Genomic DNA, 26,830 nt, shown 5'->3' with positions numbered 1-26,830 from the left:
ATTTCCTATGTAAAGGTTATCTGGGAGACTAATAAGCCTGGGAGAAAAAGTAGGGGACAGAATCAAAAGTTCTTTTTCACTGCATTAAGGTTGGAAGTTTATAAGATATATAGGAATATATGTCAATTTTAACCTATTTTGAGATCATGGGAAATATATATGTATATATACATGTGTGTATATATATATAGCCCCGCCCATATATATATATGTGTGTGTGTGTGTGTGTGTATGTGTGTGTGTGTGTGCCTGTGTGTGCGAGTATGTGTGTGTGTATAGGCATGATATATATATAGGCATGAATCTAGGAATACCTGTCAATTTAACCTGATTACTTGATGTCAAGAGTTTGAAACTAGCCTGGGCAACATACAAAAGATTTAAAAATTATATATATATATATATATATATATATATATATATATATATGGGCATGATGGTGCTAGCCTGTGATTTCAGCACTTTGGGAGGCTGAGGCAGGAAGATGGCTTGAGTCTAGGAGTTGAGACCATCCTGGACAACATAGCAAAACCCCATCTCCACAAAAAAATACAAAATATTAGCTGGGCCTGGTGGTGCATGCCTGTAGTTCCAGCTACTTGGGAGGCTGAGGCAGAAGGATCACTTGAGCCCAGGAGGTTGAGGCTGCAGTGAGCCATGACTGCAACACTGTACTCCAGCCTGGGTGACAGAGTGAGATCCTGACTCAAATAAATAAATCCATGAAATCATCTAAGGAGAGAATGTAACCCCAAGGTACCTCAAAATTTGGAAGTATAGGCTGAGAAAGAAAGCCAAAATGGTAAACAGGAGAACATGGTGTCAAGAAGTCCAAGAGAAGCCAGCATGAAGGAGTGGTCAGCTGGGTCAAATTCCAAAGATTTAGATGTGGACAGAAAAGGAACCATTGGATTGGCCAACATGGAGGCAGCAAAAGCAGGGCCAGAAGAGTGGTAAGGACTGAAGACAGTAAGAGTGCACTGAAGGAAGAGTCGGAGAAATAGGGCCATACTAATGGGGACACAAAGTCAAGACAGGGCTTCCCTACACCCCCAGAAGGGAGATCCTGGTGTTAGAGTCAGGGGAGGTTATTGGCATAGAAAAGAGAAGGGCTAATTGAACATATACATAATGAAGTACTAATTGAACACATATATCTTTGTTTATTGTCATTTTTTTTTGATACAGGGTCTTGCTCTGTCACCTAGGCTGGAGTGCAATCATAGCTCACTGCCACTTCTAACTCTTAGGCTCAAGTAATCCTTCCATATCAGCCTCCCAAGTAGCTAGGACAGCAGGCATGCACCACTGCGCCTAATTTTTAAATTTTTTGTATGTTGCCCGGATAGTTTCAAATTCTTGACCTCAAGTGATCCTCCCACCTGTGCTGGGATTACAGGTGTGAGCCATGGTGCCCAGCCTAATTAGTGCCAAATTTTAGATGTATTTGATTTAAGTTAGGCTGAATGGGGGTTGTTTTCCAAATCCCCAGGACTTAAAACTGGGTGGTAATAATAATAACAATATTAGTTTAACACATATTTAGTGATTACGTGCTGGGCATTGCTTTGTGGAATTTACATATACATTAACTCCTTCATTCTCCAAAATAACAGTAACTGCCCTCATTTTACACTTGAGGAAACTGAGACACAGGAAGGTTAAATGATTTGCTAGTGTCATGTAGACAGTAAGTGATAGAAGTAGGATTCTCACTCAAATAATCTGACTCTGAACTCTTAACTACCAGGAGAAAGTTGTAGGAGGTTTCATAGCCGCTGGCACTTCCTCAGTTCAGGACATGTTTTATGAATCACCTCCTGTCAGTTACCACCTCTTTTCCCAAGGGTATAAGGTTACATAAAAGGATGAAAGGGTATTGTTTTTCAGTCCTTTCTCTGGTCAGGACAGTCTTACAAGCTGGTCAAACCAATTAGATGTGTGCAGCAATTCTTTCACACCAGTTCCTTTTAGGATTTTTATAAATATCTACTACACATTAAAATATATTTTGACAACCACATTTTTTCCCACAAAAATTTTTCTTCTATATTATTTTAATGCTATATAGTATTTATAGCATTTATACATTATTTTAATGCTATACAGTATTTAATTATTGGAGTGTTCCACAATTTACTTAACCCTTCAAATATGTATATGTGTACACTTATGTGTTTATAGACGAAATCCATGTTCCTGGCAGAAAAATCTGAAAATATAGCTTAGGAGAAAAAATTCCTTCATCATTTAATAAATATTTACTGAGTGTCTATTTTGTGTCATGCAAACTTACGAATCATGCTTTCAAATACCATTTAAAAGCATGAAGAAAATGGAAAAGAAAAACTGCAAGATACAAAATATACAGAAGGTATGTGACAAAATTAGTAAAACACAAATCTCACACATGACGAGAGAGAGAAGGAGAGAGATGAAGAGACTCCAGAAGTAAGTTTACCAAATGTGGGCAGTAGTTATTACTTCCATGTGGTAGGATTAGGGTGATTTTTATTTTCTTCTGGTTGCCTTTTCCCCCCTTGCTTTTCTATAATGAACATATATTACTTGAATGCTCAGAAAGTTATTTCAATATTAAATATTTCTACATATTATGCTGAGAGCGCATGCATTACTACTAGACATTTGATTTGCTGCTAGAGTAGAATCTATGAAGGTAGTAAGGCATGCAGTATATGTGGACATTTTTATTGTTTCCATTACTCAGTAATAATGGCCCAAATGATTCCACTGCCAGAAGCATTGTTTAAAGATGTGTGTGTGTGGCACTACATAATCATCCATGCTTACTTGTGTGTGTGTATATATATACATATGTATATATGAAACAAATGATGGAAACTAACATGATGCTTCACTTCTTGTCACTAGATCTACCTAGCACAGAAACAAATGGAAAAAGAGATCAAAGACACATTTTCAAAGAAGAAAAAATATCCCTGAAAATTCAGATACTTTCTTCTGTCTCTTTGTTAAAGCTACCCTTTAAGATGTCTCCTTTCTTTCCTTTTTAACTTTTTATTATGTAAAATCTCAAACATACTAAAAAAAACCATATAACTGAGTATTCAAAAATATGTATAAGAAACCCCATGTTTCTATTACCCAATTTCAATAATTATCAACAATATTAAGAACTTCCTTTCCAACTGCTTATCTTGCACCAGGAAGAAATATAAACTTATGTACGGAAAAACTATCTTTATAGAAAGCAATTTTAACATTAAATTAAAAAAAAATTGATTTTAAAAGCCTCTTCATGTAACTTTGAAAATTCTTCCCCGAAGAGTTTCTGAGAGCTGCTGATGCAGTTACTACCTTTCCTATGCATTTACCCTTCCTCCATAATAGCTATTTCAATGTGTTATTATACCTGGAAAATGGAAGAAGCAAAATAAAGAAAGCAGCAAGCTGGGAAGTTTGAAGTCATCCGACAGAACTTGGGGAAACAGTGAGCACTCCCCTAGGGAAAGTGTGGCTAGGAAGGCAGCCTCGGTATGAGCTGGCCCCCAGGCTGGGGAGGCTACTCTCATTTAGAGAGATCATAGGCAAGTCCAGGGGAGTGCCATAAAACTGCCACCTGGTTATACCTACCCAAACTGTTGTCGCTGCTCGTGGGCCAGGAAGCAATTCTATCCCTCAGCTTCTTTGTACACGAGTTGTCTGACTTTGCAGAAAGATGTACTTCCTCCTTTCTAATTTCTCGAATGAGCTGCATGCGGCATCTTGTGAAATCCTGAAAGGAAATCTTCCCATTTTCACCTGCTCCCAATTGGTTCATGATCTCAGCCACAGACTCTTCCATATTCAATTGGCGACACACCATTAGCAAGTCATTTCTGCAGAAGGGGTTGAACAGAAGAAAACGTGTTATGAGAGACAATTAAGCTAGAGAAACTAGTTAATAAAAGAAAAAGATATGTCTTAAATATACTCACACATACTAGACCTATTTTCAACTTTCTCACTGCTTCTAGAAAAGTGGTAAGTGTATGAAAAAACATGTTTCATCTGGGTTATTCTAAACAAAAACTCTATTATTTGGAATCGTGAGGCAACTTTTAATCCTTTGTTCTGTTTTTCTTCCTGTCTCCACACCCTTCTCACCCTTTCTTTGTTTTGAAGTTGAAGATTATAAAGCTCTTTCTTTAAACCTGAAGAGTGTAGCACTGTACTCTCACTGTAAGATAAAGTTTCAGAACACAAAATAGACATTATTTCTACTCTTGGCAGAGTCCAAAATCTAGTCAAGTTATAAAAGAATCAACAGAGATTTTAACAAGCTTGATTTTCAGCTTTCTGGACCAATCAGCTAACTTTAGTAATTGTGTAAAATGTAATTTAATCTTGACTTTTGTGGTTCAGTGCTCAGCTGCCTTTGGTTTTTCCTGCTTTACCTTGAATATTTTCCATCTTCCCACCAGCAATCAATAAGCCCTAATACTAAGAGAAGTCATCAAAATCTCAATGTCTTCCAGGACTAGATTTAATGTGTGAAGTGGGTAGATCTAAGATAAGAGGGTTTAGTGAGGTCTGTGGTTGGACTAGAGAAGTATATCCAGCCTATAGGGTCTCAAATTTAAAAAAAGAAGAATAAAAAAGAATTGCAAAAGGAATAACAAGAACAATAACCCTGTGCCAACCAAGAACATTCATATGGAGGACATCGGTTTGATCCCTGACATACAGTCTTGTTCTTTTCTCTCTATCTAAGCTTCTTTAGCAAATATTTTGTTCATATTGCTCCAGCTGCAGTTCTCAACAAAGGTCAAAGGACTATAGAATTTAAGTGGTAGAAGAGACATGAAAAATTTGTTCATGGTCACAAACAAAGCTAATTAGTGTTCCTGTCTCAACATACCACCAAAGTTCAGTTACCTGGAGAACAAAACCAATTTGATGTTTGCTGATACCTGAAACCTAACCATGCTAAGACCACTCTTCAAGTTACCCTTCACATATTCTCTCCTGGTCAGTGTTACAAATGATCTCTCTCAAGTTCCCTAGGCTCACAGAATTGTGGGCATTTTTAATATCTTCTCATTCACTCCACCTTTCCCCTAATTCTGTGACCTGCACTCCCCTCCCCCACCTCTGCCCTTGTCCCTTTCCCCAAGTTTCCAAGGTCCAAGTTATCATCAAATTTTGGTTAGTCTTGTCCCTGAAATGCTTTTATACTTGCTCTTTATGGTGTTTTTCAATAAATGTAACAGATTCCAAGACCTTTTAATTTATGCCAGGCCTATGCCACTAGCCTTTTTAGCTTGTCACCCTGCTTCCATATGCTATCCCATTTTCATGTTTTATAAAGAATTTTTACACATAACTACATGTTTTATCCTCTGTGTACATGTGTCTTTGTGTCCATATGTATATTTTATATCTATATATATGCCTGTGCATCTGTGTATACACACACACACCCCTATATTTGTAAAGTAGATGGATGAGTATCAGAATAAATACATACATGGAAGTGGGTATGGCAGGTTAAATTATTATTAGTCCTAATCTTGCATTATCCCATAGTAGTGTTTTACACGTATACCCTTGCCTTGTTCTCAGGGCCAAGGACATTCATGGTAGGTGTATCCTTTCCTATCCCTTAACTTCAGGCTTCATATCTAACTTGCTTTGGCCCCTGGGATATTACTGAACAAGTGCCTATACTGTTGAGCTTGTCCCCTTTGGCTTCAGTCACCATATGAGAAAAGCATACCATAGTAGCCATTACCCCTATATCTAGCCTGGGTCCCCAGATAAGCCACTCCATTCTACCTGAAGACTCATAGCTTAAGAAAAGTCATTCCAGCTGACCCCAAAATGTGTGAACAAGATTAAGTTCTTATTGTTTATGCAAATTAAAGTTCATTCTTAAGCTCAGATTTTGTGATGTTTCTCCCATCAGTAGCTAATCAATACACTGGGAAAATATTTGTTTGGTTTTTAAAGTAAGGTTCTCATATGCTTATATATTTTGCCCTTCTTTGTATACAACCTGCCTGATATTCAGGCAGATTCATCCAAGAGTTAGGGGTGATTAGAATTGCTAAAGCAGGAATACAAACAGAAAGGACCCAGCTTTTACTCTGAGTTCAGAGTTCAGCCTAACTTTCTAAAAGAAGAATTTATTTTTTAGATATTTAGGCAATAGTCTTAAAATTAGGCTTAGCAAGAAATAAGGAGGTTTTCTAAATTCCAGAAGTTCATGTAATATTAACATTGATATTCTCTGATTGGTAAGAATATGGTATATTCATTTTTCCTGTCTGTATGTTGTCCTTTTTCACAGTGTATTAGACTACTTTCATAAATTGATATGTCATTGTAGGTTTTAAAATGGCATATTAGTAGTATCTACCTCATAGGGTTGCTCTGAAGATAAATGAGATAATACATAGAAAACATTTAACATAGTTCCTGGCACATATTAAGTACTCAATACACAGTAGCCATTATTATGATTGTTTTATAATTGTTGATCATAGATCTTTTATAACACCCCAGTTTCATGATCAGGGCTTTAATAATGAATCATGATCTGCTCAGTGGAAAAGAATACTGAATGGATCTGACTGCCTCACTAAGTGGTACAACCTGTCCACAGAGGCCCACCGTTCCTTCCTGCTGGAGGCCCACTTACATACACTTGGGCACCCTGGTGAGAAACTCAGCTCTGTTCAGGCTCGAGAAGCCCCATTCTACAAGAAACAGCTGCAAAGAAGTAATTGTGGTCTAGAAATGTCAACTCAGAGTAGAATATGTAACACTGAAACTGAATTTAATTTTAAACGTGTAGGCTGTTGAGAGGCTGATATAAAAGATCAAAACCAAAATACACTGCACTCTATCAAATTCAGTCAAAGTGTAAGCTTTAAATAGAAGTACTCACTTTTAAAAACTAAATTCAAGCTAAATTCTTTCAGTATAGAAATACAAAATTAACAATAATAAGTAACAAGCTCGCAGGGGAATTACAGTTATTCCCTGACATGGTTTGGATGTTCATCCTCTCCAAATCCCATGTTGAAATGTTATCCACAAATTTGGAGGTGGGTCCTGGTAGGAAGTGTTTGGGTCATCGGGGTGGATCCCTCATGAACGGTTTAGCACCATCCCCTTGGTGATGAGTGAGTTGTCTCCCTGTTAGTTCACACAAGAGCTGGTGGTTTAAAGAAGCCCGACATGTCCTCCCCCACCTTGGTCCCTCTCTCACTATGTTACATGCTGGTTCCCCTTTGCCTTCTGCTATGATTGGAAGCTTCCTGAGGCCTTCACGAGAAGCAGATGCCAACACCACACTTCCTATACAGCCTGCAGAACAGTGAGCCAAAATAAACCTTTTCTTCACTACAAATTACCCAGCCTCAGGTATTTCCTGACAGCCACAGAAGAATGGACTAACACATGCCCATTTTACAGATTATGATATGACAGCTGAAAGAGTCACAGAGACAATATAGGGCAGAACCTGGGATCTAAACCAAATCAGTCTGATTCTAGAGCTCTTGCCCTTTCCATGCTATCATCTAGCATCGTGGACATCAATAACAGGTACATTTTGACATGAGATGAGCAGCTTGATTATCAAAGGTCATGAATTAACAATGCTTTTATATCAAACCAGAAAGATCACATTCATCTAGATGTGTGTTATTCTTCTATGTTAGATATGAATGAGAATATAAAGTTACACTTTGTTATCAATAAGATAAGAAAACAAAGTTACAGGAGAAGAATAAAATTGTAAAAGCTCTCCTTTATATCAAGAACTAATTCTAGAGAACTTGAATCACAGGGTATTCTATAAGCCACCTTGCCATGTTGTTACAAATGGCCTACAATGACGTACAGTCCCCTGTGACTATGCCTCTTTACAGCATGCCTTTACCATTCCTCCGATCAATAAATGGAGGCCATTTCCCTGCCCTTGAATCTGGGCTGGTCTTGAGACTGGGTTTGACCAACAGAATGTGGTAGAAATAAAATTCTAGGATTCTGAAAACACAGGCCTAAAGATGCCTTCTAGCTTCCAATTTCAGCTCAGTGCAATCCACTTCCATGCAGCCCTGGCAGCCTGCTCAGACTCATGGTGGTCTCTTCCTTCTGATAACATTTAGTACCTGCATCAGCCATTAGGTGATAATTTCTAGTTTTGTGACAGATTTTGGGCTATACTTAACTTTGATTTCTTCCTCTCGCTCTCTTTTTAAACATTATTTTCACATATTCAACCTTTATCTTACCAATATGACCATGAGCTCCTGGCAGCCAGTGTTGGTGCTACATCAATCCCCTTTGAGATGTGTGCAGCACCCAGCACACCACCCCGTGCACAGCAGACCCCATCACATTTGTTTTGATGGATTCATACATAAACTCTCGGAAGTTGACAATGACCTTTCTTTTAAAGGGGGTCCCCACTTTGGATATTTTTCCACATATACCTGTCTTTGTACTTTCCCACAGAATGCAGCACACGGGATGCTTAGCAAGTATGAATGACCAATGGCCTCTATAAAATACTAATAACCCTGTAGGCTTAGTGAAAGACAGCAGGACATTTATCTGCCCTAGGCAAGGAAGGCTTCACAGAGGAAAAGATACTAAATTGAGACTGTCCAAAACTAAGATAGTACAGCAGAGAACTATCTCAGTAGCAATAACATCATGTAAGCGTCCTGCCCTTAAAAAAATAAAACTTTTGTATATTAGTTCAGAAAACACACATTCATTGTAGAAAATGTAGACAAGCAGAAAGAAAATACAGATTACACGCAATCTCTTTACCCAGCAATAATCACAGTATCTGGTGAATTACATAAAATTGTACTCAACATTTTTTACTCTAAGTCATTATTGTTACAAGTGCTTTAAAAGGTGTTTCACACTCATATTCATGCATATATATCTTATATTCAGATGATATCATCATAACATGAGAATGAAACAGACCTCAGTTTGTATCAGAGGAACTGGCTAAGTCAGGCAATATTTAGCTCTTAGAGAACACCAATCACCAGACAGCAGAACCAAAATATGACTTCAGTTATTTCAGAAGATTGATGCTTCACACTCAAAATCGCATAGGTTTCACAATGCACAGTTGTTATCTTCTATATATAAAAGTCTTCTTTTTCTCTTGGCTATTCTTCCTTTAACTTATAAGGAAATTGAGTATGAAGTGAAAATTCAATAAAACTATTTGTCATTCAAGTAAATTTCTAGCCTAACCTTGGGGATGTGTAATGGGAAGGACAGGCTTTGGTCTCTCAAGCTCGGGGCAGAGAAAAACACTATTCTTCCACACATTGATAATAAATCCCAAACCCAGTTTGAATGAGGGCTATACAGAGGCAATTGACTTTAAGTAATAGGTTTCATGCTTTTGTTCAAAATTCTCAACTAACAGAGACCCCTGGACCTAGTAGGTAGTCCAGCAATAGTTGCTTGTGAAAGACTACAAAAAATACCTACAAACTAATTTTGCCCCTAAATGTTCAATTTGAGTCACACAAAAATGTAATTTAGAAGTCTCTAAATATTCAAAGTGTGAAAAATTATAATTAGGTTATAAAAAATAACAGGTTTCTGGGCTGTAGTTGGTAATTTCTATGTACAGCAGTTGAATGGAATAAATGCATTTGCCTTGCTTTCATCATTGCTTCTTAGTAAATAATTAGAGTGAAGTACAAAACAATAAGCAAATAAGCAAACAAAACCATATTCAAGAGAAAAGGAGAAGATGTTATTAAATATAGGAAATTTCAACAAATTTCAGAGAGACACAAAAGAGGTGGGAGCATGTTGATGGACGATACAGGTGCTAGAAATCCTTGCCTAGAATATGCAGCAGGGAAGCTGCTGGGTGGTATCGAAATGCTGAAGGCTCTGGGTTTACAGCCAGCCAGTGTGTTGAATTGTGAGAATGAGAAGTGGGGCTGAAAACAGTGGCTGTACTTCCTTTTCCTAGCATGGAATAAAGAGATATTGTCCAAAGTTGGTAATCAGGGCTGAGCATGGTGGCTCATGCCTGTAATCCCAGCAATTTTGAAGGCCAATGCAAAAGGATCACTTGAAGCCAGGGATTTGAAACCAGCCTGGGCAACAAAGTAAGACATCATCTTTACAAAAAAAATTTTTTAAATTAGCCAGGCATGGTGGTGTACACCTGTAGTCCCAGCTACTTGGAAGGCTAAGGCAGGAGGGTCACTTGAGTCCAGAAGCTTGGAGGCTGCAGGAGCTCTGATTGTACTACTGCATTCCAGACTGGGTGACACAGCAAGACCTTGTCTCTGGGAAAAAAAAAAAAAAGCTGGTAATTAGGATACAGAAGTATTAGCATATTTTTCAATGTTATGGAAGAAATTATCAGGAAAATTAGAAACACAAATGGTACCAAGACTTTGCCTCTGGGGAGTTGACATGGATGTGAAGAGGGAGGTAGGGCAGAAGGCTTGTGTTTTGTCACAAACTCTTCTGTACTGTTTTATTTTGTTGTTTCCCATATGCATGAATAGGTTTTATTAAAGTAATGTTTTCGAATTTTAAAAAGCCAAACAGATTATTAATGTAATCCGAGATATGACGGACAAAAGATAGTATTTAGATAGATAAAGAATTCCACAATGCAATAAGGAAAAGATAACAACCCAATAGAAAATGGGCAATGCTAGGCATGGCGGCATGTGCCTGTAATCCCAGGTAATTGGGAGGATGGTTTGAGGCCAGAAGTTCAAGGCCACAGTGAGCTATGATTGCCTGTGAATAGCAACTGCACTCCAGCCTGGGTAACAAAGGGAGACCCAGTATTTAAAAATAAAGAAAAAGTAAGAAAAATGGGCAAATGATGTAAACAGTCAACAGAAAAGAAAACCTGAATGGCCAACGAAGATATAAAAAGATTCCTAACCTCACTAAGTATAAGGAAAATGTAAATTTTAATAACTGGATACCATTTCAGTATCTAATGGATTGCCAAAAACGTTAGTCTTACAATACCAAGTGCTGACAAGGAAACAAAAACTTTCACATGGTATTGGTGGAAGAAAAGCTAGTATCACCTCTTTAGAGAGGACTTCGGCAGCATCTAAAAAAGATAAATTCAAGTATACCCTTCAACCAGAAATTCAACTTTTAGTTACATGTGCTCAAGAAATTTACGCAGAAATGGAGGAGACATGCACAATATCTGTAACAGCAAATAATTGGGAAGAGGTTAACAATAATTTCAATAATCATATTGATAATAATAGCTAATACACACTGGATGTTTATTGTATGCCAGGGCTTGAGCTAGTGCTTTATATATATTAATTAGTTTAATACTCATCACCACCCCATGAGGTTGGTACTATTACTATCTCCATTTTACAAGTGAGGAAATTGAGGAACAGAGATGTTAAATAACTAGTCCAGATGCCTATCAACAGAGAATATGTCTATATACAAATTGAAGTAGCATCACATAATGAAATACAATAGGAGATTTGAAAGAAATGTATCTTCAATGTATCATCATAAAAACTCTCAAAAACAGTAGTGAGTAAAAACATCAAGTTGAAGAATGACAGAAACAATATGACAGTATTAATCTAAAGTTTAAAAATATACAAAACAATGCTACAAACTGTATATAGATTTACACATAGGCAAGTAATAAAAACAAGGCCAAGAAGCATAAATCTCAACTGTAAAGAGGTGATAGAGGGAGGGGAACAGGATTAGGGAAAGGCACATGGAGGCTTAACATGCCTTTGTAATGTTGTTTTTAAAAGCTGTGGACAAACACAATGTTAACTTCTCTGCAATCTGGGTATGGTACATATGTATTGATTACATACTTGTAATTTTCAATATTTAAAATGTCTCTTAAAAATCTAACATATATATAAAGCAATTTGAAGCAAGTCTGGTCTGAGGCTATAGTTGGAGGGGAAAATGTTTAAAATGAATGTCAATCACATCAATAGGCATATATAGGACATGACCCTTGGAGTTAATCAAATTCGATGATCCAAAATGTCATTTTGGAACTTTTGTTCATCCTTGCAGACTAGAGAGCATCTGATTATTTTCCTGGTATGATTTTCTTTTTTTTTTTTGAGACGGAGTTTCACTCTCGTTAACCCAGGCTGGAGTGCAATGGCGTGATCTCGGCTCACCGCAACTTCCGCCTCCTGGGTTCAGGCAATTCTCCTGCCTCAGCTTCCTGAGTAGCTGGGATTACAGGCACGTGCCATCATGCCCAGCTAATTTTTTGTATTTTTAGTAGAGACGGAGTTTCACCATGTTGACCAGGATGGTCTTGATCTCTTGACCTCGTGATCCACCCGCCTCGGCCTCCCAAAGTGCTGGGATTACAGGTGTGAGCCTGGTATGATTTTCTAGAAGTGGAATTACTCATCGTTAAAAGGTCCAATCTCTCAATATAGTTTTCTGAATATCCTTTGAGAAACATCAAATTTATAGTCCCACCAGCAGTTTCTGAGCTGCCCACACTTCAGCTATGTTTCTGGAGAGAGTAGTCTAATTCCCTACATAGAGAGTAGTCCCTATGTCCTCATTTTCTTTTCTGCAAAGGCATTTCATACCACATAATTCCAGAGACACATTTCTTTCCTTCTCTTCAGTGCTTAATGCTGGCTGCTGCCTTCTTGAAACTCTTCCTTCATTCTGTTAAACCCCATCTTCTGGTTTCTCCCATCTCTCTATGAAGCTCCATATCAGAATTCTTGTCCTTAAATACATGCTATCTTAGAGTCATATCCTTGGTCCTCTGTTTTTTCACTTTATAGACTCTACAGATAATCTAATATAAATCTGTGGCTTTAAGCTACCACTATGCATGGCTGACTACCAAATCTCTACCTTCAGTTAAGTAGCAATCCACCTTCTACATGGTAGCTACAATTGACTGTCATATATTTATCTTGAACTGAAAGTCCTGTGCTTAATTCATCATCTTGTACCCTTTCCCAAATTTTCTCCTTCTAGCTACATAAATTATACCATCTAGTCACCCATGCTGGAAATCTAGAAGTTATCTAGGGTGTTTCCTTCTTGGTTATCCCCTACTCAGTCACCAAGAACAAGAGCTTTTATTGTCTAAATAGCTCTCAGGTCCATTCCATCCTGATCATCCCTACCTCTCTCAACACTTTCCACCTGGTTTATTGCACTGGTCTCCTAATGGGTCTCACACTTTCCAACGGGCAGCCAACAAATTCTGTTACTCTTTCCTGCTTCAAACCCTTTTTTTTGCTCCCCACAAGACTTTTAGCTTCAAATCCAAGTTTCTCACTTCACAGCCAAGGCCCATCAGAATATGGCTGAGCCTACCTCTTCTTGCTGAAGTAGGCAGCCTTCATCCCAGCCCCCAAATTTCTTTTAGCTTCTCTAAGAGGCACTAATATTTTAGATGCTCATGCTTTGCACGTTTGTCCCTCTGCTCGGAACATCCACTTCTTTCCCTTTCTCCAAACTCCAGCCCATGTCTCATAAGTCACTTGAACAGTGTCTCCTTCAGAAATCTTCTATATCTCACATAACCCCCAGTCTAATTTGATAGCCCTTTATTATCTTATCAAAGTACTTTCACAAGCTTCAATCACTTATCCTACTCTATAGTAATTGCTGATTTATTTTTCTCTCACTTCTAGTAAACCAGAGGTTGGCAAGTAAGACCTGCAGCCAAATCCAGATCATTTCCTATTTCTGTAAATCTAGTTTATTGGAACACAGCATGCCCATTTATCTATGTAATGTCTATGACTATTTTTTTGCTATAATAGCAGAGTTGAATTATTGTGACAGAGACCATATGGCCCACAAAACCAAAAATATATACTCTATGACCCTTTACAGAAAAAGTCCACAAATCTGTACTAGGCTGTAAATTCCTAGAGGATAAAGTTCATTCTTTGTTCATTATCTTTGAGTCTGTAACACCTGGTATACAGTAAGTGCTAAATAAATGCATAAAAAATGAATGAATGAGTGGGTAAATATAATGTTAGACTTGATGTAAAAGAGGTGGAAAGAGAACCTAAATAGTGAAAAACTTTAATGCCATTTCTTCTGTACTTTTTGCACACTTTATTTTGTAATCACAAATTAAGACAAGTTGCTATCATTAGGCTTTTAAATATCTTCTAGTGTATATGTGTGAAAGGAAAATAAAAACTTGGGACCCTAATTTCACTGTGCCAAAAGAAACAAAAATTAAGCTGAAAGCTGAGTCATGCAAGAAGCTTCGGTTCAAAAGCTTTTCCTTTTGTTCTAAGCAGATGGCTACAGATAAAAGTTAAATATCTCCACAGGTAGCTACTCTATGTTCACCTTATCTTATGTAAAGTGGCGATTTACTGAGCACCACGTGAATACATAATTGACTGTTCTCCTACCTGCTTCTTTTTTCCTGCAATATATGGATTCAGTAAAGTGATCACACCCTTCCTCTTCCCCCCCAGCCTGCTGTTCCCCTTTAAATACAGAAGCCTTCAAAAATCATCTTTGAAGAAAGGCACAGACCTGTCTCCTAGGCATGCACTCTTAACCTTGGCAAAATTAACTTCTAAATTGAGATCTGTCTCAGATACTTTGTGGTTTACATATGCTGGACTCCATACCCTTCAAGTCAGTAATCTAAACTTTCTATATTAATAGATATTAATTATGATGCTCAACTCATTGTAATTGAGGTGATTAATTAAAACATTTTGATGCTTATGCCCCACAGCCCATGCAACTAAATCAGAATGGTGGGGATGGGGGACTGGGAAATGGGAGAGGGGAAGGCAGCATCAGTATTTGTAAGTTGTTTGGAGAACTTCTGTTCTATACCAACAGTCCTAAGGAATGAGGGCTCTGAGGACACTCAGGAGTCTTAGTGATCAAAAACAAAAAAGGCTGGGTGTGGTGGCTCATGGCTGTTATCCCAACACTTTGGGAGGCTGAGGCTGAAGGATCGCTTGAGCTCAGGAGTTTGAGACCAGCCTGGGCAACATGGTAAGGCTCCATCTCCACAAAAAAAAAATACAAAAATTAGCTGGGTATGGTGGCACACACCTGTAGTCCTGGCTACTTGGGAGGCTGAGGTGAGAGGATCACTTGAGCCAGGGAGGTTGAGGCTGCAGTGAGCCATCATTGTGGCACTGTACTCCAACCTGGGTGAAGGAATGAGACGCTGTCTCAAAAACCAACAAACAAAAAAACCCAGCCGGGCACAGTAGCTAGTGCCTATAATTGCAGCACTTTGGGATGCTAAGGCAGACAGATCATTTGAGGCCAGAAGTTCAAGACCAGCCTGGCCAGCATGGTGAAACTGTGTCTCTACTAATAATACAAAAAAGAAAGAAAGAAAAAATAGCCAGATGTGGTGGTGCACACCTGCAACCTCAGCTACTCGGGAGTCCAAGGCAGTGGAAATTGCTCCGAGATCGCACCTCTGCACTCCAGTCTGGGTGACAAACCATATTGTGGTAATTTATGTACTTGCAAGATAAAACAAAATAGATATTTTGAAAAAAATCCTCTACAAAAGTAGGTAAACAAAGGATTCCTCTGGAATGCAAGCTATACAAAGATGAAGAATTTTGTCTATTTTCTTCACTGTTGTATTCCGAATACCAAGAACGATACCTGGCATATAATAGGTAGTTGGTAAATAAATCATAAATGAATGAGTAATTTCTTCATTTGCTTTCAATCAGCCAGAAGCCCATGATTCCAAATATTCCACTTGATTGAAATTTTACAGAAGAGGAAGGCAACCTGGCACACATAGGCTTCAGTGCATCAACAGATAGGTTTCTCGAGGGGCATAAAAATTATATTCTACAACTTAAAATAGTGTTTTAATGTCAAATAGGGAAAGCAAAGAGACACTGCTATGGATAAATGCACCTCAGCCTCTTTTTAAAACTCAGTTTTTATTTAAAAAAAGGTCAGCTGCAGTTTGGAAATACATACGATAATAACATGAAGAGCCATGAAGGAACGGGAAAATGAATTCCAACATTACCTAAACAAACACATAAAATGCCCCAAGACATGCATCTGAAGGATTTAACTGAAATCATCTTGGCGCCTCCCACTGTCTTAAAGCACTCACCAGGTCTGCCAAAATAATGATCATTCTACATTGGCATCAAGTTTAGCCCATGCGTTTATTCTCTGTCTGTCTCTGTCACTCTGTGTTTCTAATAAAACATTCCGCTAGAAATGATGAAACTATTGGTCCAATTCTTAATATCCAAAAAAAAAAATGCTTTGGTTGTGGTTACCAACTTGAAACAAATACAGAAAAATAGGAAAGACAAAACAAAAATCAAGTTTGAAAGAAAGAATAAACATATTAAGTGACTTCATTTATATTATAAAGATTATTTTTGAAGTGTCAAACCTAATAGAATATTGAAATATAAACCTTTTCAATGCAGAAGGACTCCCTGTTCAATAAGTGGTGCAGAGATAACTGGCTAGCTATAAGCAGAAGAATGAAACTGGACCCTTACTTATCACTATATACAAAAGTTAACTCAAGATGGATTAAAGACTTAAATATAAGACCCAAAACCATAAAAATACTAGTTGAAAACCTAAGAAATACCCTTCTGAACATTGGCCTTGGAAAAAAATATATGACTAAGGCCTCAAAAACAGTTGCAAGAAAAATAAAAATTGACAAGTGGAGCCTAATTAAACAAAAGAGCTGCTGCACAGCAAAAGAAACTATCAACTGAGTAAACAGACAGCCTACAGAATGGGAGAAAATATTCACAAACTATGCATCCAACAATGGTCTCACATCCAGAATCTATAAGGAACTTAAATCAGCAAGCAAAAAATAAATAACTCCATTAAATAGTGGGCAAAGGACATGAACAGATACTTCCTGAGAGAAGACATGCAAGTGGCCAACAAACATGAAAAAATGCTCAATATCACTAATCATTAGAAACAGGCAAATCAAAACCACAGTGAGATACCAGCTCACACTAGTCAAAATGGTTATTACTAAAAAGTCAAAAAATAACTTTGTCAGTGAGGTTGTGGAGAAAGGGGAATGCTTATACATTGTTGGTAGGAAGGTAATTAGTTCGGCCACTGTGGGAAGCAGTTTGGCGATTTCTCAAAGAACTAAACTTGGAACTATTATTCGACCCAGCAAAATGATTACTGGGTATATACCTGAAGGAATATAAATCATTCTACCAAAAAGACATATGCACTTATATGTTAATCACAGCAATATTCACAATAGCAAAGACATGGCATCAAGCTAGGTACTTATCAGTGATGAACTGAATAAAGAAAATGTGCGTATACACCATGGAATACCATGCAGCCATAAAAAGAATGAAATCATGTCCTTTGCAGCAACATAAATGTAGCTGGAGTCCATTAACGTAAGTGAATTAACGTAAGAGCAGAAAACTAAATACCACACATTCTCACTTATAAGTGGGAGCTATACATTGTGTACATATGGACATAAAGATGGCAACAATAGACACTTGGGAGCTACCACGTGGGAAAGGGAGGAAGGGAATCAAAAGTTGAACAAGTATTGGGTACTATATTCACTATCTGGGTGATGGGTTCAGTCGTATCCCAAAACTCAGCATCATGCAATATACTCATATAAGCTTTTTGCAAAAGTAGAATTTCCAATTAGCAACTTCCTCAATATTGTCTATTTTGAAACCTATTTCAATTTATTTTGAAATCTATTTTAACCCTGTGAATTATTATTTGTAGTCTTGGACTATACTATTCAATACAGTAGCCACTAGTCACAGGTGGCTATTTAAGTTTACATTTAAATTAATTAAAATTAAATATAATTAAAAATTTAGTTCCTCAGTTGTACGAGATCAACAGCCACATTTCAGATGCTCAGGAGCCACACTGAACAGTACAGATATAGAATATGTTCTGTTCATGACAACGTTCTAACACTGGAAAAAATAAAATAGACTACAATATCTTCAAATAGCTTCAGGCAATAGTATCAGTTAAGCAAGGAGATGGTTAAAAATTTCAGTTATTATTCTAGCTAAATAATATAAAACTAGAAGCATTTTTTTTTCTCAGAACACAAAAAAGCGATTATGTTATGTATTTGTTAGTATTTTGCAGCTGATTTTCTAATTTTTGATTCACTTCTGCTTATGGGACATATAAAAAATACCCACTTTTTGATTAAGGAAATCAGATTCAAATTCATGTCCAAATCACCAATCCCTTATGAAAACAGTTTGGTTGAAAGATTTATCAGACTTCTGGGGCAAGTAGAAGGGTAAGTGCGTTTCCTAGAGAAAGAACCAGCTTTGCCTTCTTAGATTTGAGTTCCTGCAATACTAATTCCTTCTGATGTTTAGCCTGTACTTCCTAAGAGGTCACAGAAATAATGAATAGCTAAGATCAGTCACTGACACATTATTTTCCCCTTTCCAGATGACATGTCAAGAATGACTAAGAGCCAACATTCAAGAAGACAGCATCTGCAAACAAGGGAAGTATTATGTTTACATGTTTTTTTAACAACTTTTTATTCTATAGTTCTTTTACATGTGACTGTTTGCTAACACTCTTACTCTTTATTGTTTTGGTCCTCTCTTAATTTGCTGTTTTTTTACGGACACTGCAGTGGAAGAAAATACTTTAATGCATTTCTCCCTTGGATTATTTCTTTAAATCAGTAAATTAACATCTGGAATTAAGCAAGACTCAGCGTATCTTCATAATGATTTGTAAAAACTTCTCAAAAGCAATCTCTGGCATTCTTGGGGAAAAATACTCAGAGGCTGTAAAAAGTATTTTAGATATATTTTTTCATTTAATTCTCACAATAGCAGATCTTATCTTCATCTTACAGGGTCTGTCAGTGCCTTGTAAAAGGGAATGTGTCCCAAGTTCCTGGCACCATGCTTTGTACACAACAGGTACTTAAACAGCTTGCTGGATGAATGAATGAACAAAGAGCACCTTTTTGTTAATCTCAGCGACAGATGTAGAATCTTACAGTGAGCACTCAGTAAATCCTTACTAATTGAATAGTCTAGCAATAATGGTCAGTATGACAAATGAATAAGTGGCTCTTAATATATCAATATCCTTCCAAAAATCCCACTAAAGCTAAGCAATGGACCCTAGATCCAAACACTATGTAAGGCAGTCGTGTCTAAAAGATATAGAAAGACAGAATACTTGGAAAAGGCCATGGTTTGGGGGCAATAAAAGAATTTGGGAAGCGAACACTTTCAAAAAATTTATTTCTAAGTATATTTTAATAACACTTCCAGAATAGTTATCCCTTCAGATCATTTTAGGTCACACTTTCATGGGAAAATTACACACGTAACACCATTATTATAAAAAGACAACTGCACTCCATTTTTTTCACCAGGGTAAAAAGATGTATATTACAACATGTATTCAATATTTAAAAGATTTGCAGTGTGCTGTGAATGATAAGCTTGCAATTATGTTTATTTTTTCCATTGTAGAAAACGAGGAAAGGTAGAAGATAAAGCAAAATTTTTCATTAAGTGCTACTCAATAGAATAACCAAGTCTAAGCAATGTTTTACTTTAGGCTCCAAAGGTATACTTGACCCCGGGCTCTTTAAATTGAAGTGGCCAAGCCACAGAGCCTGCTACCAGCCTTTTCAATCCTCTGTCCCTTGGTCTCATTGTCTTTCTCATCTAGCAGCCTTCTCAGTATTTCTTGCTTCCCACATCGTTTGAACCTGTATGTCTGACCTCCTAACCTACCGACTCTGCTCACACAGTTAGGGACTGCTGCATTCATACTGAGAATAGATTTACTCAATGTTTATTTTGGCTCCTTGGGTCTTACGTTGGTCTGGACAGAAACCCAAACCTTTCTCTGAGGCTGACACTGTGACATGTGCAAATTTCCCCAGATTTTCTTATTTATATATTCTACCCTAGCAGTTAAAAACTTTATTTTTATATTTTGAAAATTTTACTTATTTTAAAAATTATTGTTACTATTTTTTGAGACAAGGTCTCCCTCTGTCACCCAGGCTGGAATGCAGTAGTGTGATTATAGTTTACTGTAACCTCAAACTCCTGGACTCAATCTTGCCTCAGTCTCCCAAGTAGGTAGGACTACAGGGGCATACCAACACACTCAGCTAGTTTTTAAAATTCTGGGTGAAGATGGGGTCTTGCTACGTTGGGCAGATTGGTCTTGAACTCCTGGCCTCAAGTTATTTTCTTGGCCTCCCAAAGATGTGGGAATACAGGTGTGAGCCACTGCACCTGCCTACCAAAAAATTTTTAAAACACTCGGCACATGGAGGACTTTTTTTAAACTGCAAAGTGATTGCATTAAAATTCTCCTAAACATCTTCCAAACATCTTTAGTCTTAGAAAATGGCATTAAAGCAAAAACAATATGGGGGAAATGGTATTTTACACTTTTTTTTGAAGGGTTAAAAAATGCAATTTTTTCATGTATAATTTTCTTTCTTATTCTACTCACTCTCTCAGATTCTAATAAAAATATTATAGCACAAGAAGCAAATAAGGGCTTGTAGTCTAATTGCAGAAATGAGAAGGAGGAGACTTAATCCCAGTATATACAGCAGCCTCAGGCAGGAAGTGTCATTGTGTCTCACATCCACAAGTATTACATGAAGGTATCACCCAGGCTGGAGGGCAGTGGTGCGATCATAGTTCACTGCAGCCTCAAACTCTAGGGCTCAAGTGATCCTTCTGCTTCAGCCTGCACACCCAGATAATTCTTTAAAAAATTTATTGTAGAGACAGGTTAATTTTTAGTATTAGCTTCAATGCTGCCAAACTGCTATAAAAGATTTGAACACTTTCATACTTTCAGTGTTCAAAAACTTTTATTGCAATTTGGCAGCATCCTGTACTTACCTTGCTGCAGATTGGCAAGAAAAGTCTAGTCTGTGGCCCCCTCTGAGTAGCACTACTCTAGATGTCACGAATATGGCTAAAATTATCCCTTACTTTACAGATTAGAGACTAATGTGGGAAGGAATGGCACAGAACAGCAACAATGAGGGTATTAGCCATGGTGGCTTGGCATCATTGTTTACCTTGACATATCATTCCAAGGCAAGTAAGTGCATACTGTAAGAACATTTAAGTCTATTTCAGTATTCATAAACACTGTATAGGGGAAATGACTCATGGTAATGCCATCAAAGTTTTATGTTTAAAATATAGTTAAGTTAAAGGTAAATCCCAGAATAAGAAAATCCTTCAACTAACCACAATCATATATTTATGTGAGAAGTGTGAATTAGGTGCTCTACATAATTGAACAAAAGGGACTCTATGTTTTAGAAGTTTGTAGTGCAACTTATATCACAGATTATGAAGTATTCATCACAAGGAGGGAGCTTCTTCCGATTTGGCCTGGACCTGTAGTATTACAATAGTGGCTGAGAGAGAGGTGGTAAAGTTCCAGTCAGAGTAATAACAAGCTATTTGGACAAGAAGGAGAGAAGGGGAAGGTGGGAAATGAAGGAGGAAAGGAGAAGCAGAGGGAGCAGACTGTAGGCTCCCAGTGGGATTGCCATCAGGGAGCCAGACCCGAGAGTAAGAATGTAAGGTCTGGTTAGTAGAGTGGCTCAGTGGTAAAGTGATAGCTACATGACACCACCAACCCTCTAGTTTTAAAAATGTCAAAACTTCAGTTTTTTCTTTTTTTGAGACGGAGTTTTGCTCTTGTCACTCACGCTGGAGTGCAATGGCATGATCTCAGCTCACTGTAACCTCCTCCTCCAGGGTTCAAGCGGAACCTGCCTCAGCCTCCTGAGTAGCTGGGATTATAAGAATGCACCACTACATCCAGCTAATTTTTGTATTTTTAGTAGAGACAGGGTTTCACCACAATGGCTAGGCTGGTCTCAAACTCCTGACCTTATGTGATCTGCTTGCCTTGAATTCCCAAAGTGCTGGGATTACAGGCATGAGCCACCATGCCCGGCTCTGTTTGTTTCTTTATTTGAGGGCAAGAAGATCCCCTCCTATAATTTTCAAGTCAAGGAAATCTCTCCAATGTTTCTTTTCACTGTCAAAATTCACAGTTCTGAAACATCAACATTTCCCTTATTTCTCCCATCTACGAGAAAACACATAGAGAAATAAGTCTGTTTTCCTAAAAGCAATGGCCTCAAATGGTTGTAAAAGAATGCAGTGGCCAGTATTGTTGAAAAATGAGTCCTGGTCACAAACAGAAAGTCACCAATGTAACATTGTGGCTAAACTCAGAAAAAACACTCACCAGTGACAAAGGGCAGGCCTAGGGTATGAAAGCAAATGTCACTCTCATAGCCTGCTGCAACATTCATTGTAGTTTGGCAGTCTTTGTCAAAATGAAAATTGTACTTGCTTTTCTTTTGGTTCAGTGATTCTATTTCTAGAAATGTATCCTAGAGATATGTTGATGACTGAACAGAGTTATTCAATGCAGCACTATTTATATTAGCAAAAGATTAGAAATCATCTAAATATCCACTGGTGGAGGTCTGGCAAATAAATTATGATCGATCTATACAATGCAGTGAATACTAACCAGTCTTTCAAAATAACAAAGCAGCTCTGCTTAATGGTGGCACAATATCCAAAATCAATCAAGTTTTAAAAAGGCAGGTGCAGATCAGTGCATGTCATACAATACATATAATGTATCTACAGGACTTGACGTGCACAGACTACCTCTGGAAGGAGACCTAAGGAACTGTTAACAGGGGCTGACTCTAAAAAGAGGACCATGTCTGGAGGACAGAGATGGGTCAGAAACTTACTCTGCCATTAACCTTTTTGAACACATTTGAATTTTTATTAATATCTATGTTTAAGGCATCTTTTAAAAAGCTACATACAGCTCTATAATTGCAGTCAGGATCCTGATATCTAAAGAGCAATGTTAGAGGAAAAAAAGCCAAGGAACTTAGCTTTGGCATCCAGTGCCCTGCCAAGAAAACCAAATACCTCCTTACAGTGGATCAGCTTACAGGTTATTCTGGTTATTATCCTGTCAAGATATTTTAGTAGCTTGCAATTTACACTTGGCCTTGACAGTAGTTCACTTCAATTGCCCAAATGTACAGTTAATTTTCTGCAGGTGACTTATGTAACAAGAGCATCAGTATATAAGATATTTAAGTAGGATTTAATTATCTGGTAATTGGAAAGAATTTGAATTCTTTTCACTCTCTAAACCTTGTAAAGATAAAAAAAAAAAAGTATTAAAATCTGCCAGGCAAGGTGATTTGGTAGAAAAAACAGTCAGATAAAATGTGTTGTGGACCAGGTGTGGTGGCTTATGCTTGTAATCCCAGCATTTTGGGAGGCAAAGGCAGGAGGATTTCTTGGTGCCAGGAATTTGAGACCAGCCTGGGCAACACAGCGAGACAACTCCCCATCTCTGCAAATATTCTTTTTAAAAATTAGCCAGGTGTGGTGGCATGTGCCTGTAGAACTAGCCATTTGGAAGGCTAAGGTAGGAAGATCCTTTGAGCCCAGGAATTCGAAACTGCAGCAAGCCATAATCGCACCACTGCACTCCAGCTTGGGTGATGAGCAAGACCCTATTTCAAAAAAAAAGCTGTATATATTAATACAATGTATATATTATATACTTATTAATATTAATAAGTATATAAAAATACTTATTAATATTAATAAGTATATAAAAATACTTATTAATATCATTTCAAATATTTAGCATATGTCCTCATGAGTATATTTTGCCTTTGAGTATTGCTCTAAGATTTTCAATGCAAAGCATCATTTTTCTCCTGATCAAAATGCTCTCTCTACTCCATCCCGCTTCTAAATAATTGCATCTCAAAAGCTAGGCAATTCAAGAGCTAATTACTTCCAACCAATATATAAATTAAAGTTCACAGGTTCATCTTAGAAATAACAACCGAGAAAGAACATTTATACTTGTTAAAAGCCTTACTTCTTGCCTGCACTATTGAACGTGCAATTTGTTCATCCTGAGAATTATGGTGAAGTTAAACACAAACAGTACTTTCTAAGTTAATTACAAATAAATCTTCTCTGTAATTTACATTTAGAATCCAGTTTTATACCATTTTATTTCCTTCCAGCTGAAGGAATGATGTTGCTAGCTTAAGATTGTCTTGCATGTGATATCTGATTTTAATAAAAAATTAAGGCAGTCATTAATTCGTTTATGCCATCGAATAATAATTCTAGTCTCATTGGAGAGTTATCTAAAATGACCCAAATCAGCCACATTTCTGTGGGCATATAATTAACTCCTGCCCATATAAACATAATGCAGATTCTCCTCCAGCTAAAACTGTCCTGGTCCTCTGCCCTTTCCTCTGAACCAGCAATAAACTACATCTATACTCACTAGTGAAAGTATAATTAAGCCATCTTTTTTTTCAAGTCGATCTAAATATAACTGGCTATTCATTCAGAATAATATTTGAAAAATACTTTTTACTCATAGAAAAGCGAATGAGGAACAAATTAAAAAGTAAAAGGTTATGTTTAGGAGTGAGGCTTTAAAGTTACAGAAATTTACTTACAAAGAGAATTTAGAGTCACTGATATCCTACCAGCATCTTACAAAGAGAATTTAGAGTCACTGATATCCTACCAGCAGGTTCAAGTGAAATCCCACATGCAGAGAACCTCAGTGAGGTCTGCATGAATCTCCAAGAAGAGATTTCAAAAGATGAAAGCAAGTGCCATCCTTAGGCCTGCCTTAAAGGTTCTACATCCCTTGAGCCTGGCCCATCTGGCTCAATATCAATTGTAGCAGAATAGATAAGTAAATAACTATTCATATACTTAGTGAGAACAGATGCAGCCCCTAAATATAAATATGGAAATCCTGGGCAACATAAGAAGTGCTTATAATAAACTGCTTAAGATAAGAAAGCAGAAAAAATTGTATCTACAGTGCTTATAACTCGAGTAAGTTAAAATAATTATTTATTGAGCACATACTTTGTGCTCAGCACTTGACATAATCCTCTTAATAAACATGCAAAGAGGTTATCATTATTCCTTTTTTGTAGATAAGGAAACTAAGGATCCTTCAGGTTGAGTAACTTGACAGCTATAAAGCAGCTGAGCTGAGATTTAGTCCAAAATCTACCTGATCTCAAAGGACCCACAGGAAATGTTGAAAAATTAAAATCGTTTAAGGAGAAACTGGGTGGTAGGTGTATTACAGCACTAGGCAAAGTGGAAAGCATTCTTTATGCTCAGATAGGTTGAAATACTACCTTTGCTATTTTCTAGATGTATGACTTTTATTGTTACTGAACCTCTCTTAATCTCTATAACCGTGTTCAGCAGGCTCCACAGGACTGCTCCTGTACTTACTCCACCAAGCATCACCTGCAGGTTAAAAAATTTTAGGCTTGCAAGTTATCTCTGAATTCATCTGGTTAAACTTCTTCATTAAAAAAAATTATTTTACTTTAAGTTATGGGATACATGTGACACTGTGCAGGTTTGTTACATAGGTGTATGTGTGCCATGGGGGCTTGCTGCACCTATCAACCTGTCACCTGAATTTTAAGCCCCGCATGCGTTAGGTATTTGTCCTGAAGTTCTCCCTCTCCTCATTGCCCCCTCCACCCACAGGTCCCTGTGTGTTTTGTCCCCTCCCTGTGCCCATGTGTTCTCATTGTTCATCCCACTTATGTAAACTCCCTCATTTTTAAGATTAGGAATCTTGAAATGAAAACTCAGCCCAGATACTAAGTTAGTGGCTAGTTAGCGCCAAAGCTAGGACTAGAATTTAGGCCTCCTAACTTCTTTCCACTGCATCAAGAGGCCTAGTTAGAAGAAGAGAACAGAGGAAAAGCAAAGGAAGATATATTAACACAATCTCCTAATACAGCCCCAGCAAACAACCTCAAGTCATCTGAAAGGTAAATATCTTTCACATTACCTGGACAGATACGGTTCCTCATCTTACTTCAAACACTTTAATCATGAGGAATTAGTTGGTTTCTCAAAGTACAAATGTTATCTTAGGTCTAAGACAGAGGAAGACAAACTTCTGGAGCAACAAAAGCAAACTTAACATATATAGTTTTGCCCTGTGTCTCGGTTTTTCTGAATTCTATCTCTGGCATACGCATGATACTACTTTCCTTATTTGTTCTATTTTCAAAAGAAAAAAGGGATGGGAAAGATGTTCTGGGATCAAATACTAAATCCTATTCTTGGAGATACAACATGTACTGTCTTATATTAAACACTACAAACTTTAAAGAAAACTTGCTAAACTCTTCTTAGCCCAATTTTTACCTTACAATGAATTCTCCTTTCTGGCCCACTGAATGTGAAACAAATGCTCCACAGACTATACCTAGGGCTGAAGTTCTCAAAATGTAGTCCTGACACCAGCAGCATCAGCATGACCTGGGAACTGGTTAGAAATATGAGCTCTCAGGTCCAAACTCAGACCTACTCAATGGGAAACTCTTGGAGCGTTTCCCAAGTTCTCCAGGGTTCCAATAAGCGCTAAAGGTTGATAACCACGAATGTTGACAAATCATCGAGGTAGTTTTATCATGAATATTGGTTGTTTTGGGGGTTCTCTTAAGGGTAGTGCTTTCAAACTGCTCCTTATGACTGAGTAGAGCAAGGGAGCAGGGGATAGATGAACATGTAGCAGGCTTCAGGGCAGATCACCTAGCTTGTCCTTATCATGTTTGTTTGTTTTATATATAAGGCTACAGACTAAGGCTTCATTTAAACAAAATTTTCACAGCTTAAAAGTTTGAAACTTACTG

At 37.5% G+C, this 26,830-nt stretch overlaps 1 protein-coding gene across 1 annotated transcript in view; it reads right to left on the bottom strand.

Moving 5' to 3' along the window:
• The window catches only part of MCC (MCC regulator of WNT signaling pathway), a 460,067-nt gene that overhangs the window by 360,001 nt on the left and 73,236 nt on the right, over positions 1 to 26,830 (bottom strand). Inside the window, exon 2 of the mRNA XM_032251904.1 lies at positions 3,616 to 3,860. Within this exon, the coding sequence (XP_032107795.1) occupies positions 3,616 to 3,860 (245 nt within the window). The remainder of the gene's footprint in view (positions 1 to 3,615; positions 3,861 to 26,830) is intronic.

This window comes from Sapajus apella, unplaced genomic scaffold, assembly GCF_009761245.1.
Source record: "Sapajus apella isolate SASKATOON/1434 unplaced genomic scaffold, GSC_monkey_1.0 scaffold1, whole genome shotgun sequence".
In the NCBI taxonomy this organism is placed as follows: domain Eukaryota; kingdom Metazoa; phylum Chordata; class Mammalia; order Primates; family Cebidae; genus Sapajus; species Sapajus apella.
The sequence above is the reverse complement of the archived record's forward strand: the minus strand, read 5'-3'. Positions and strand labels throughout refer to the sequence as shown.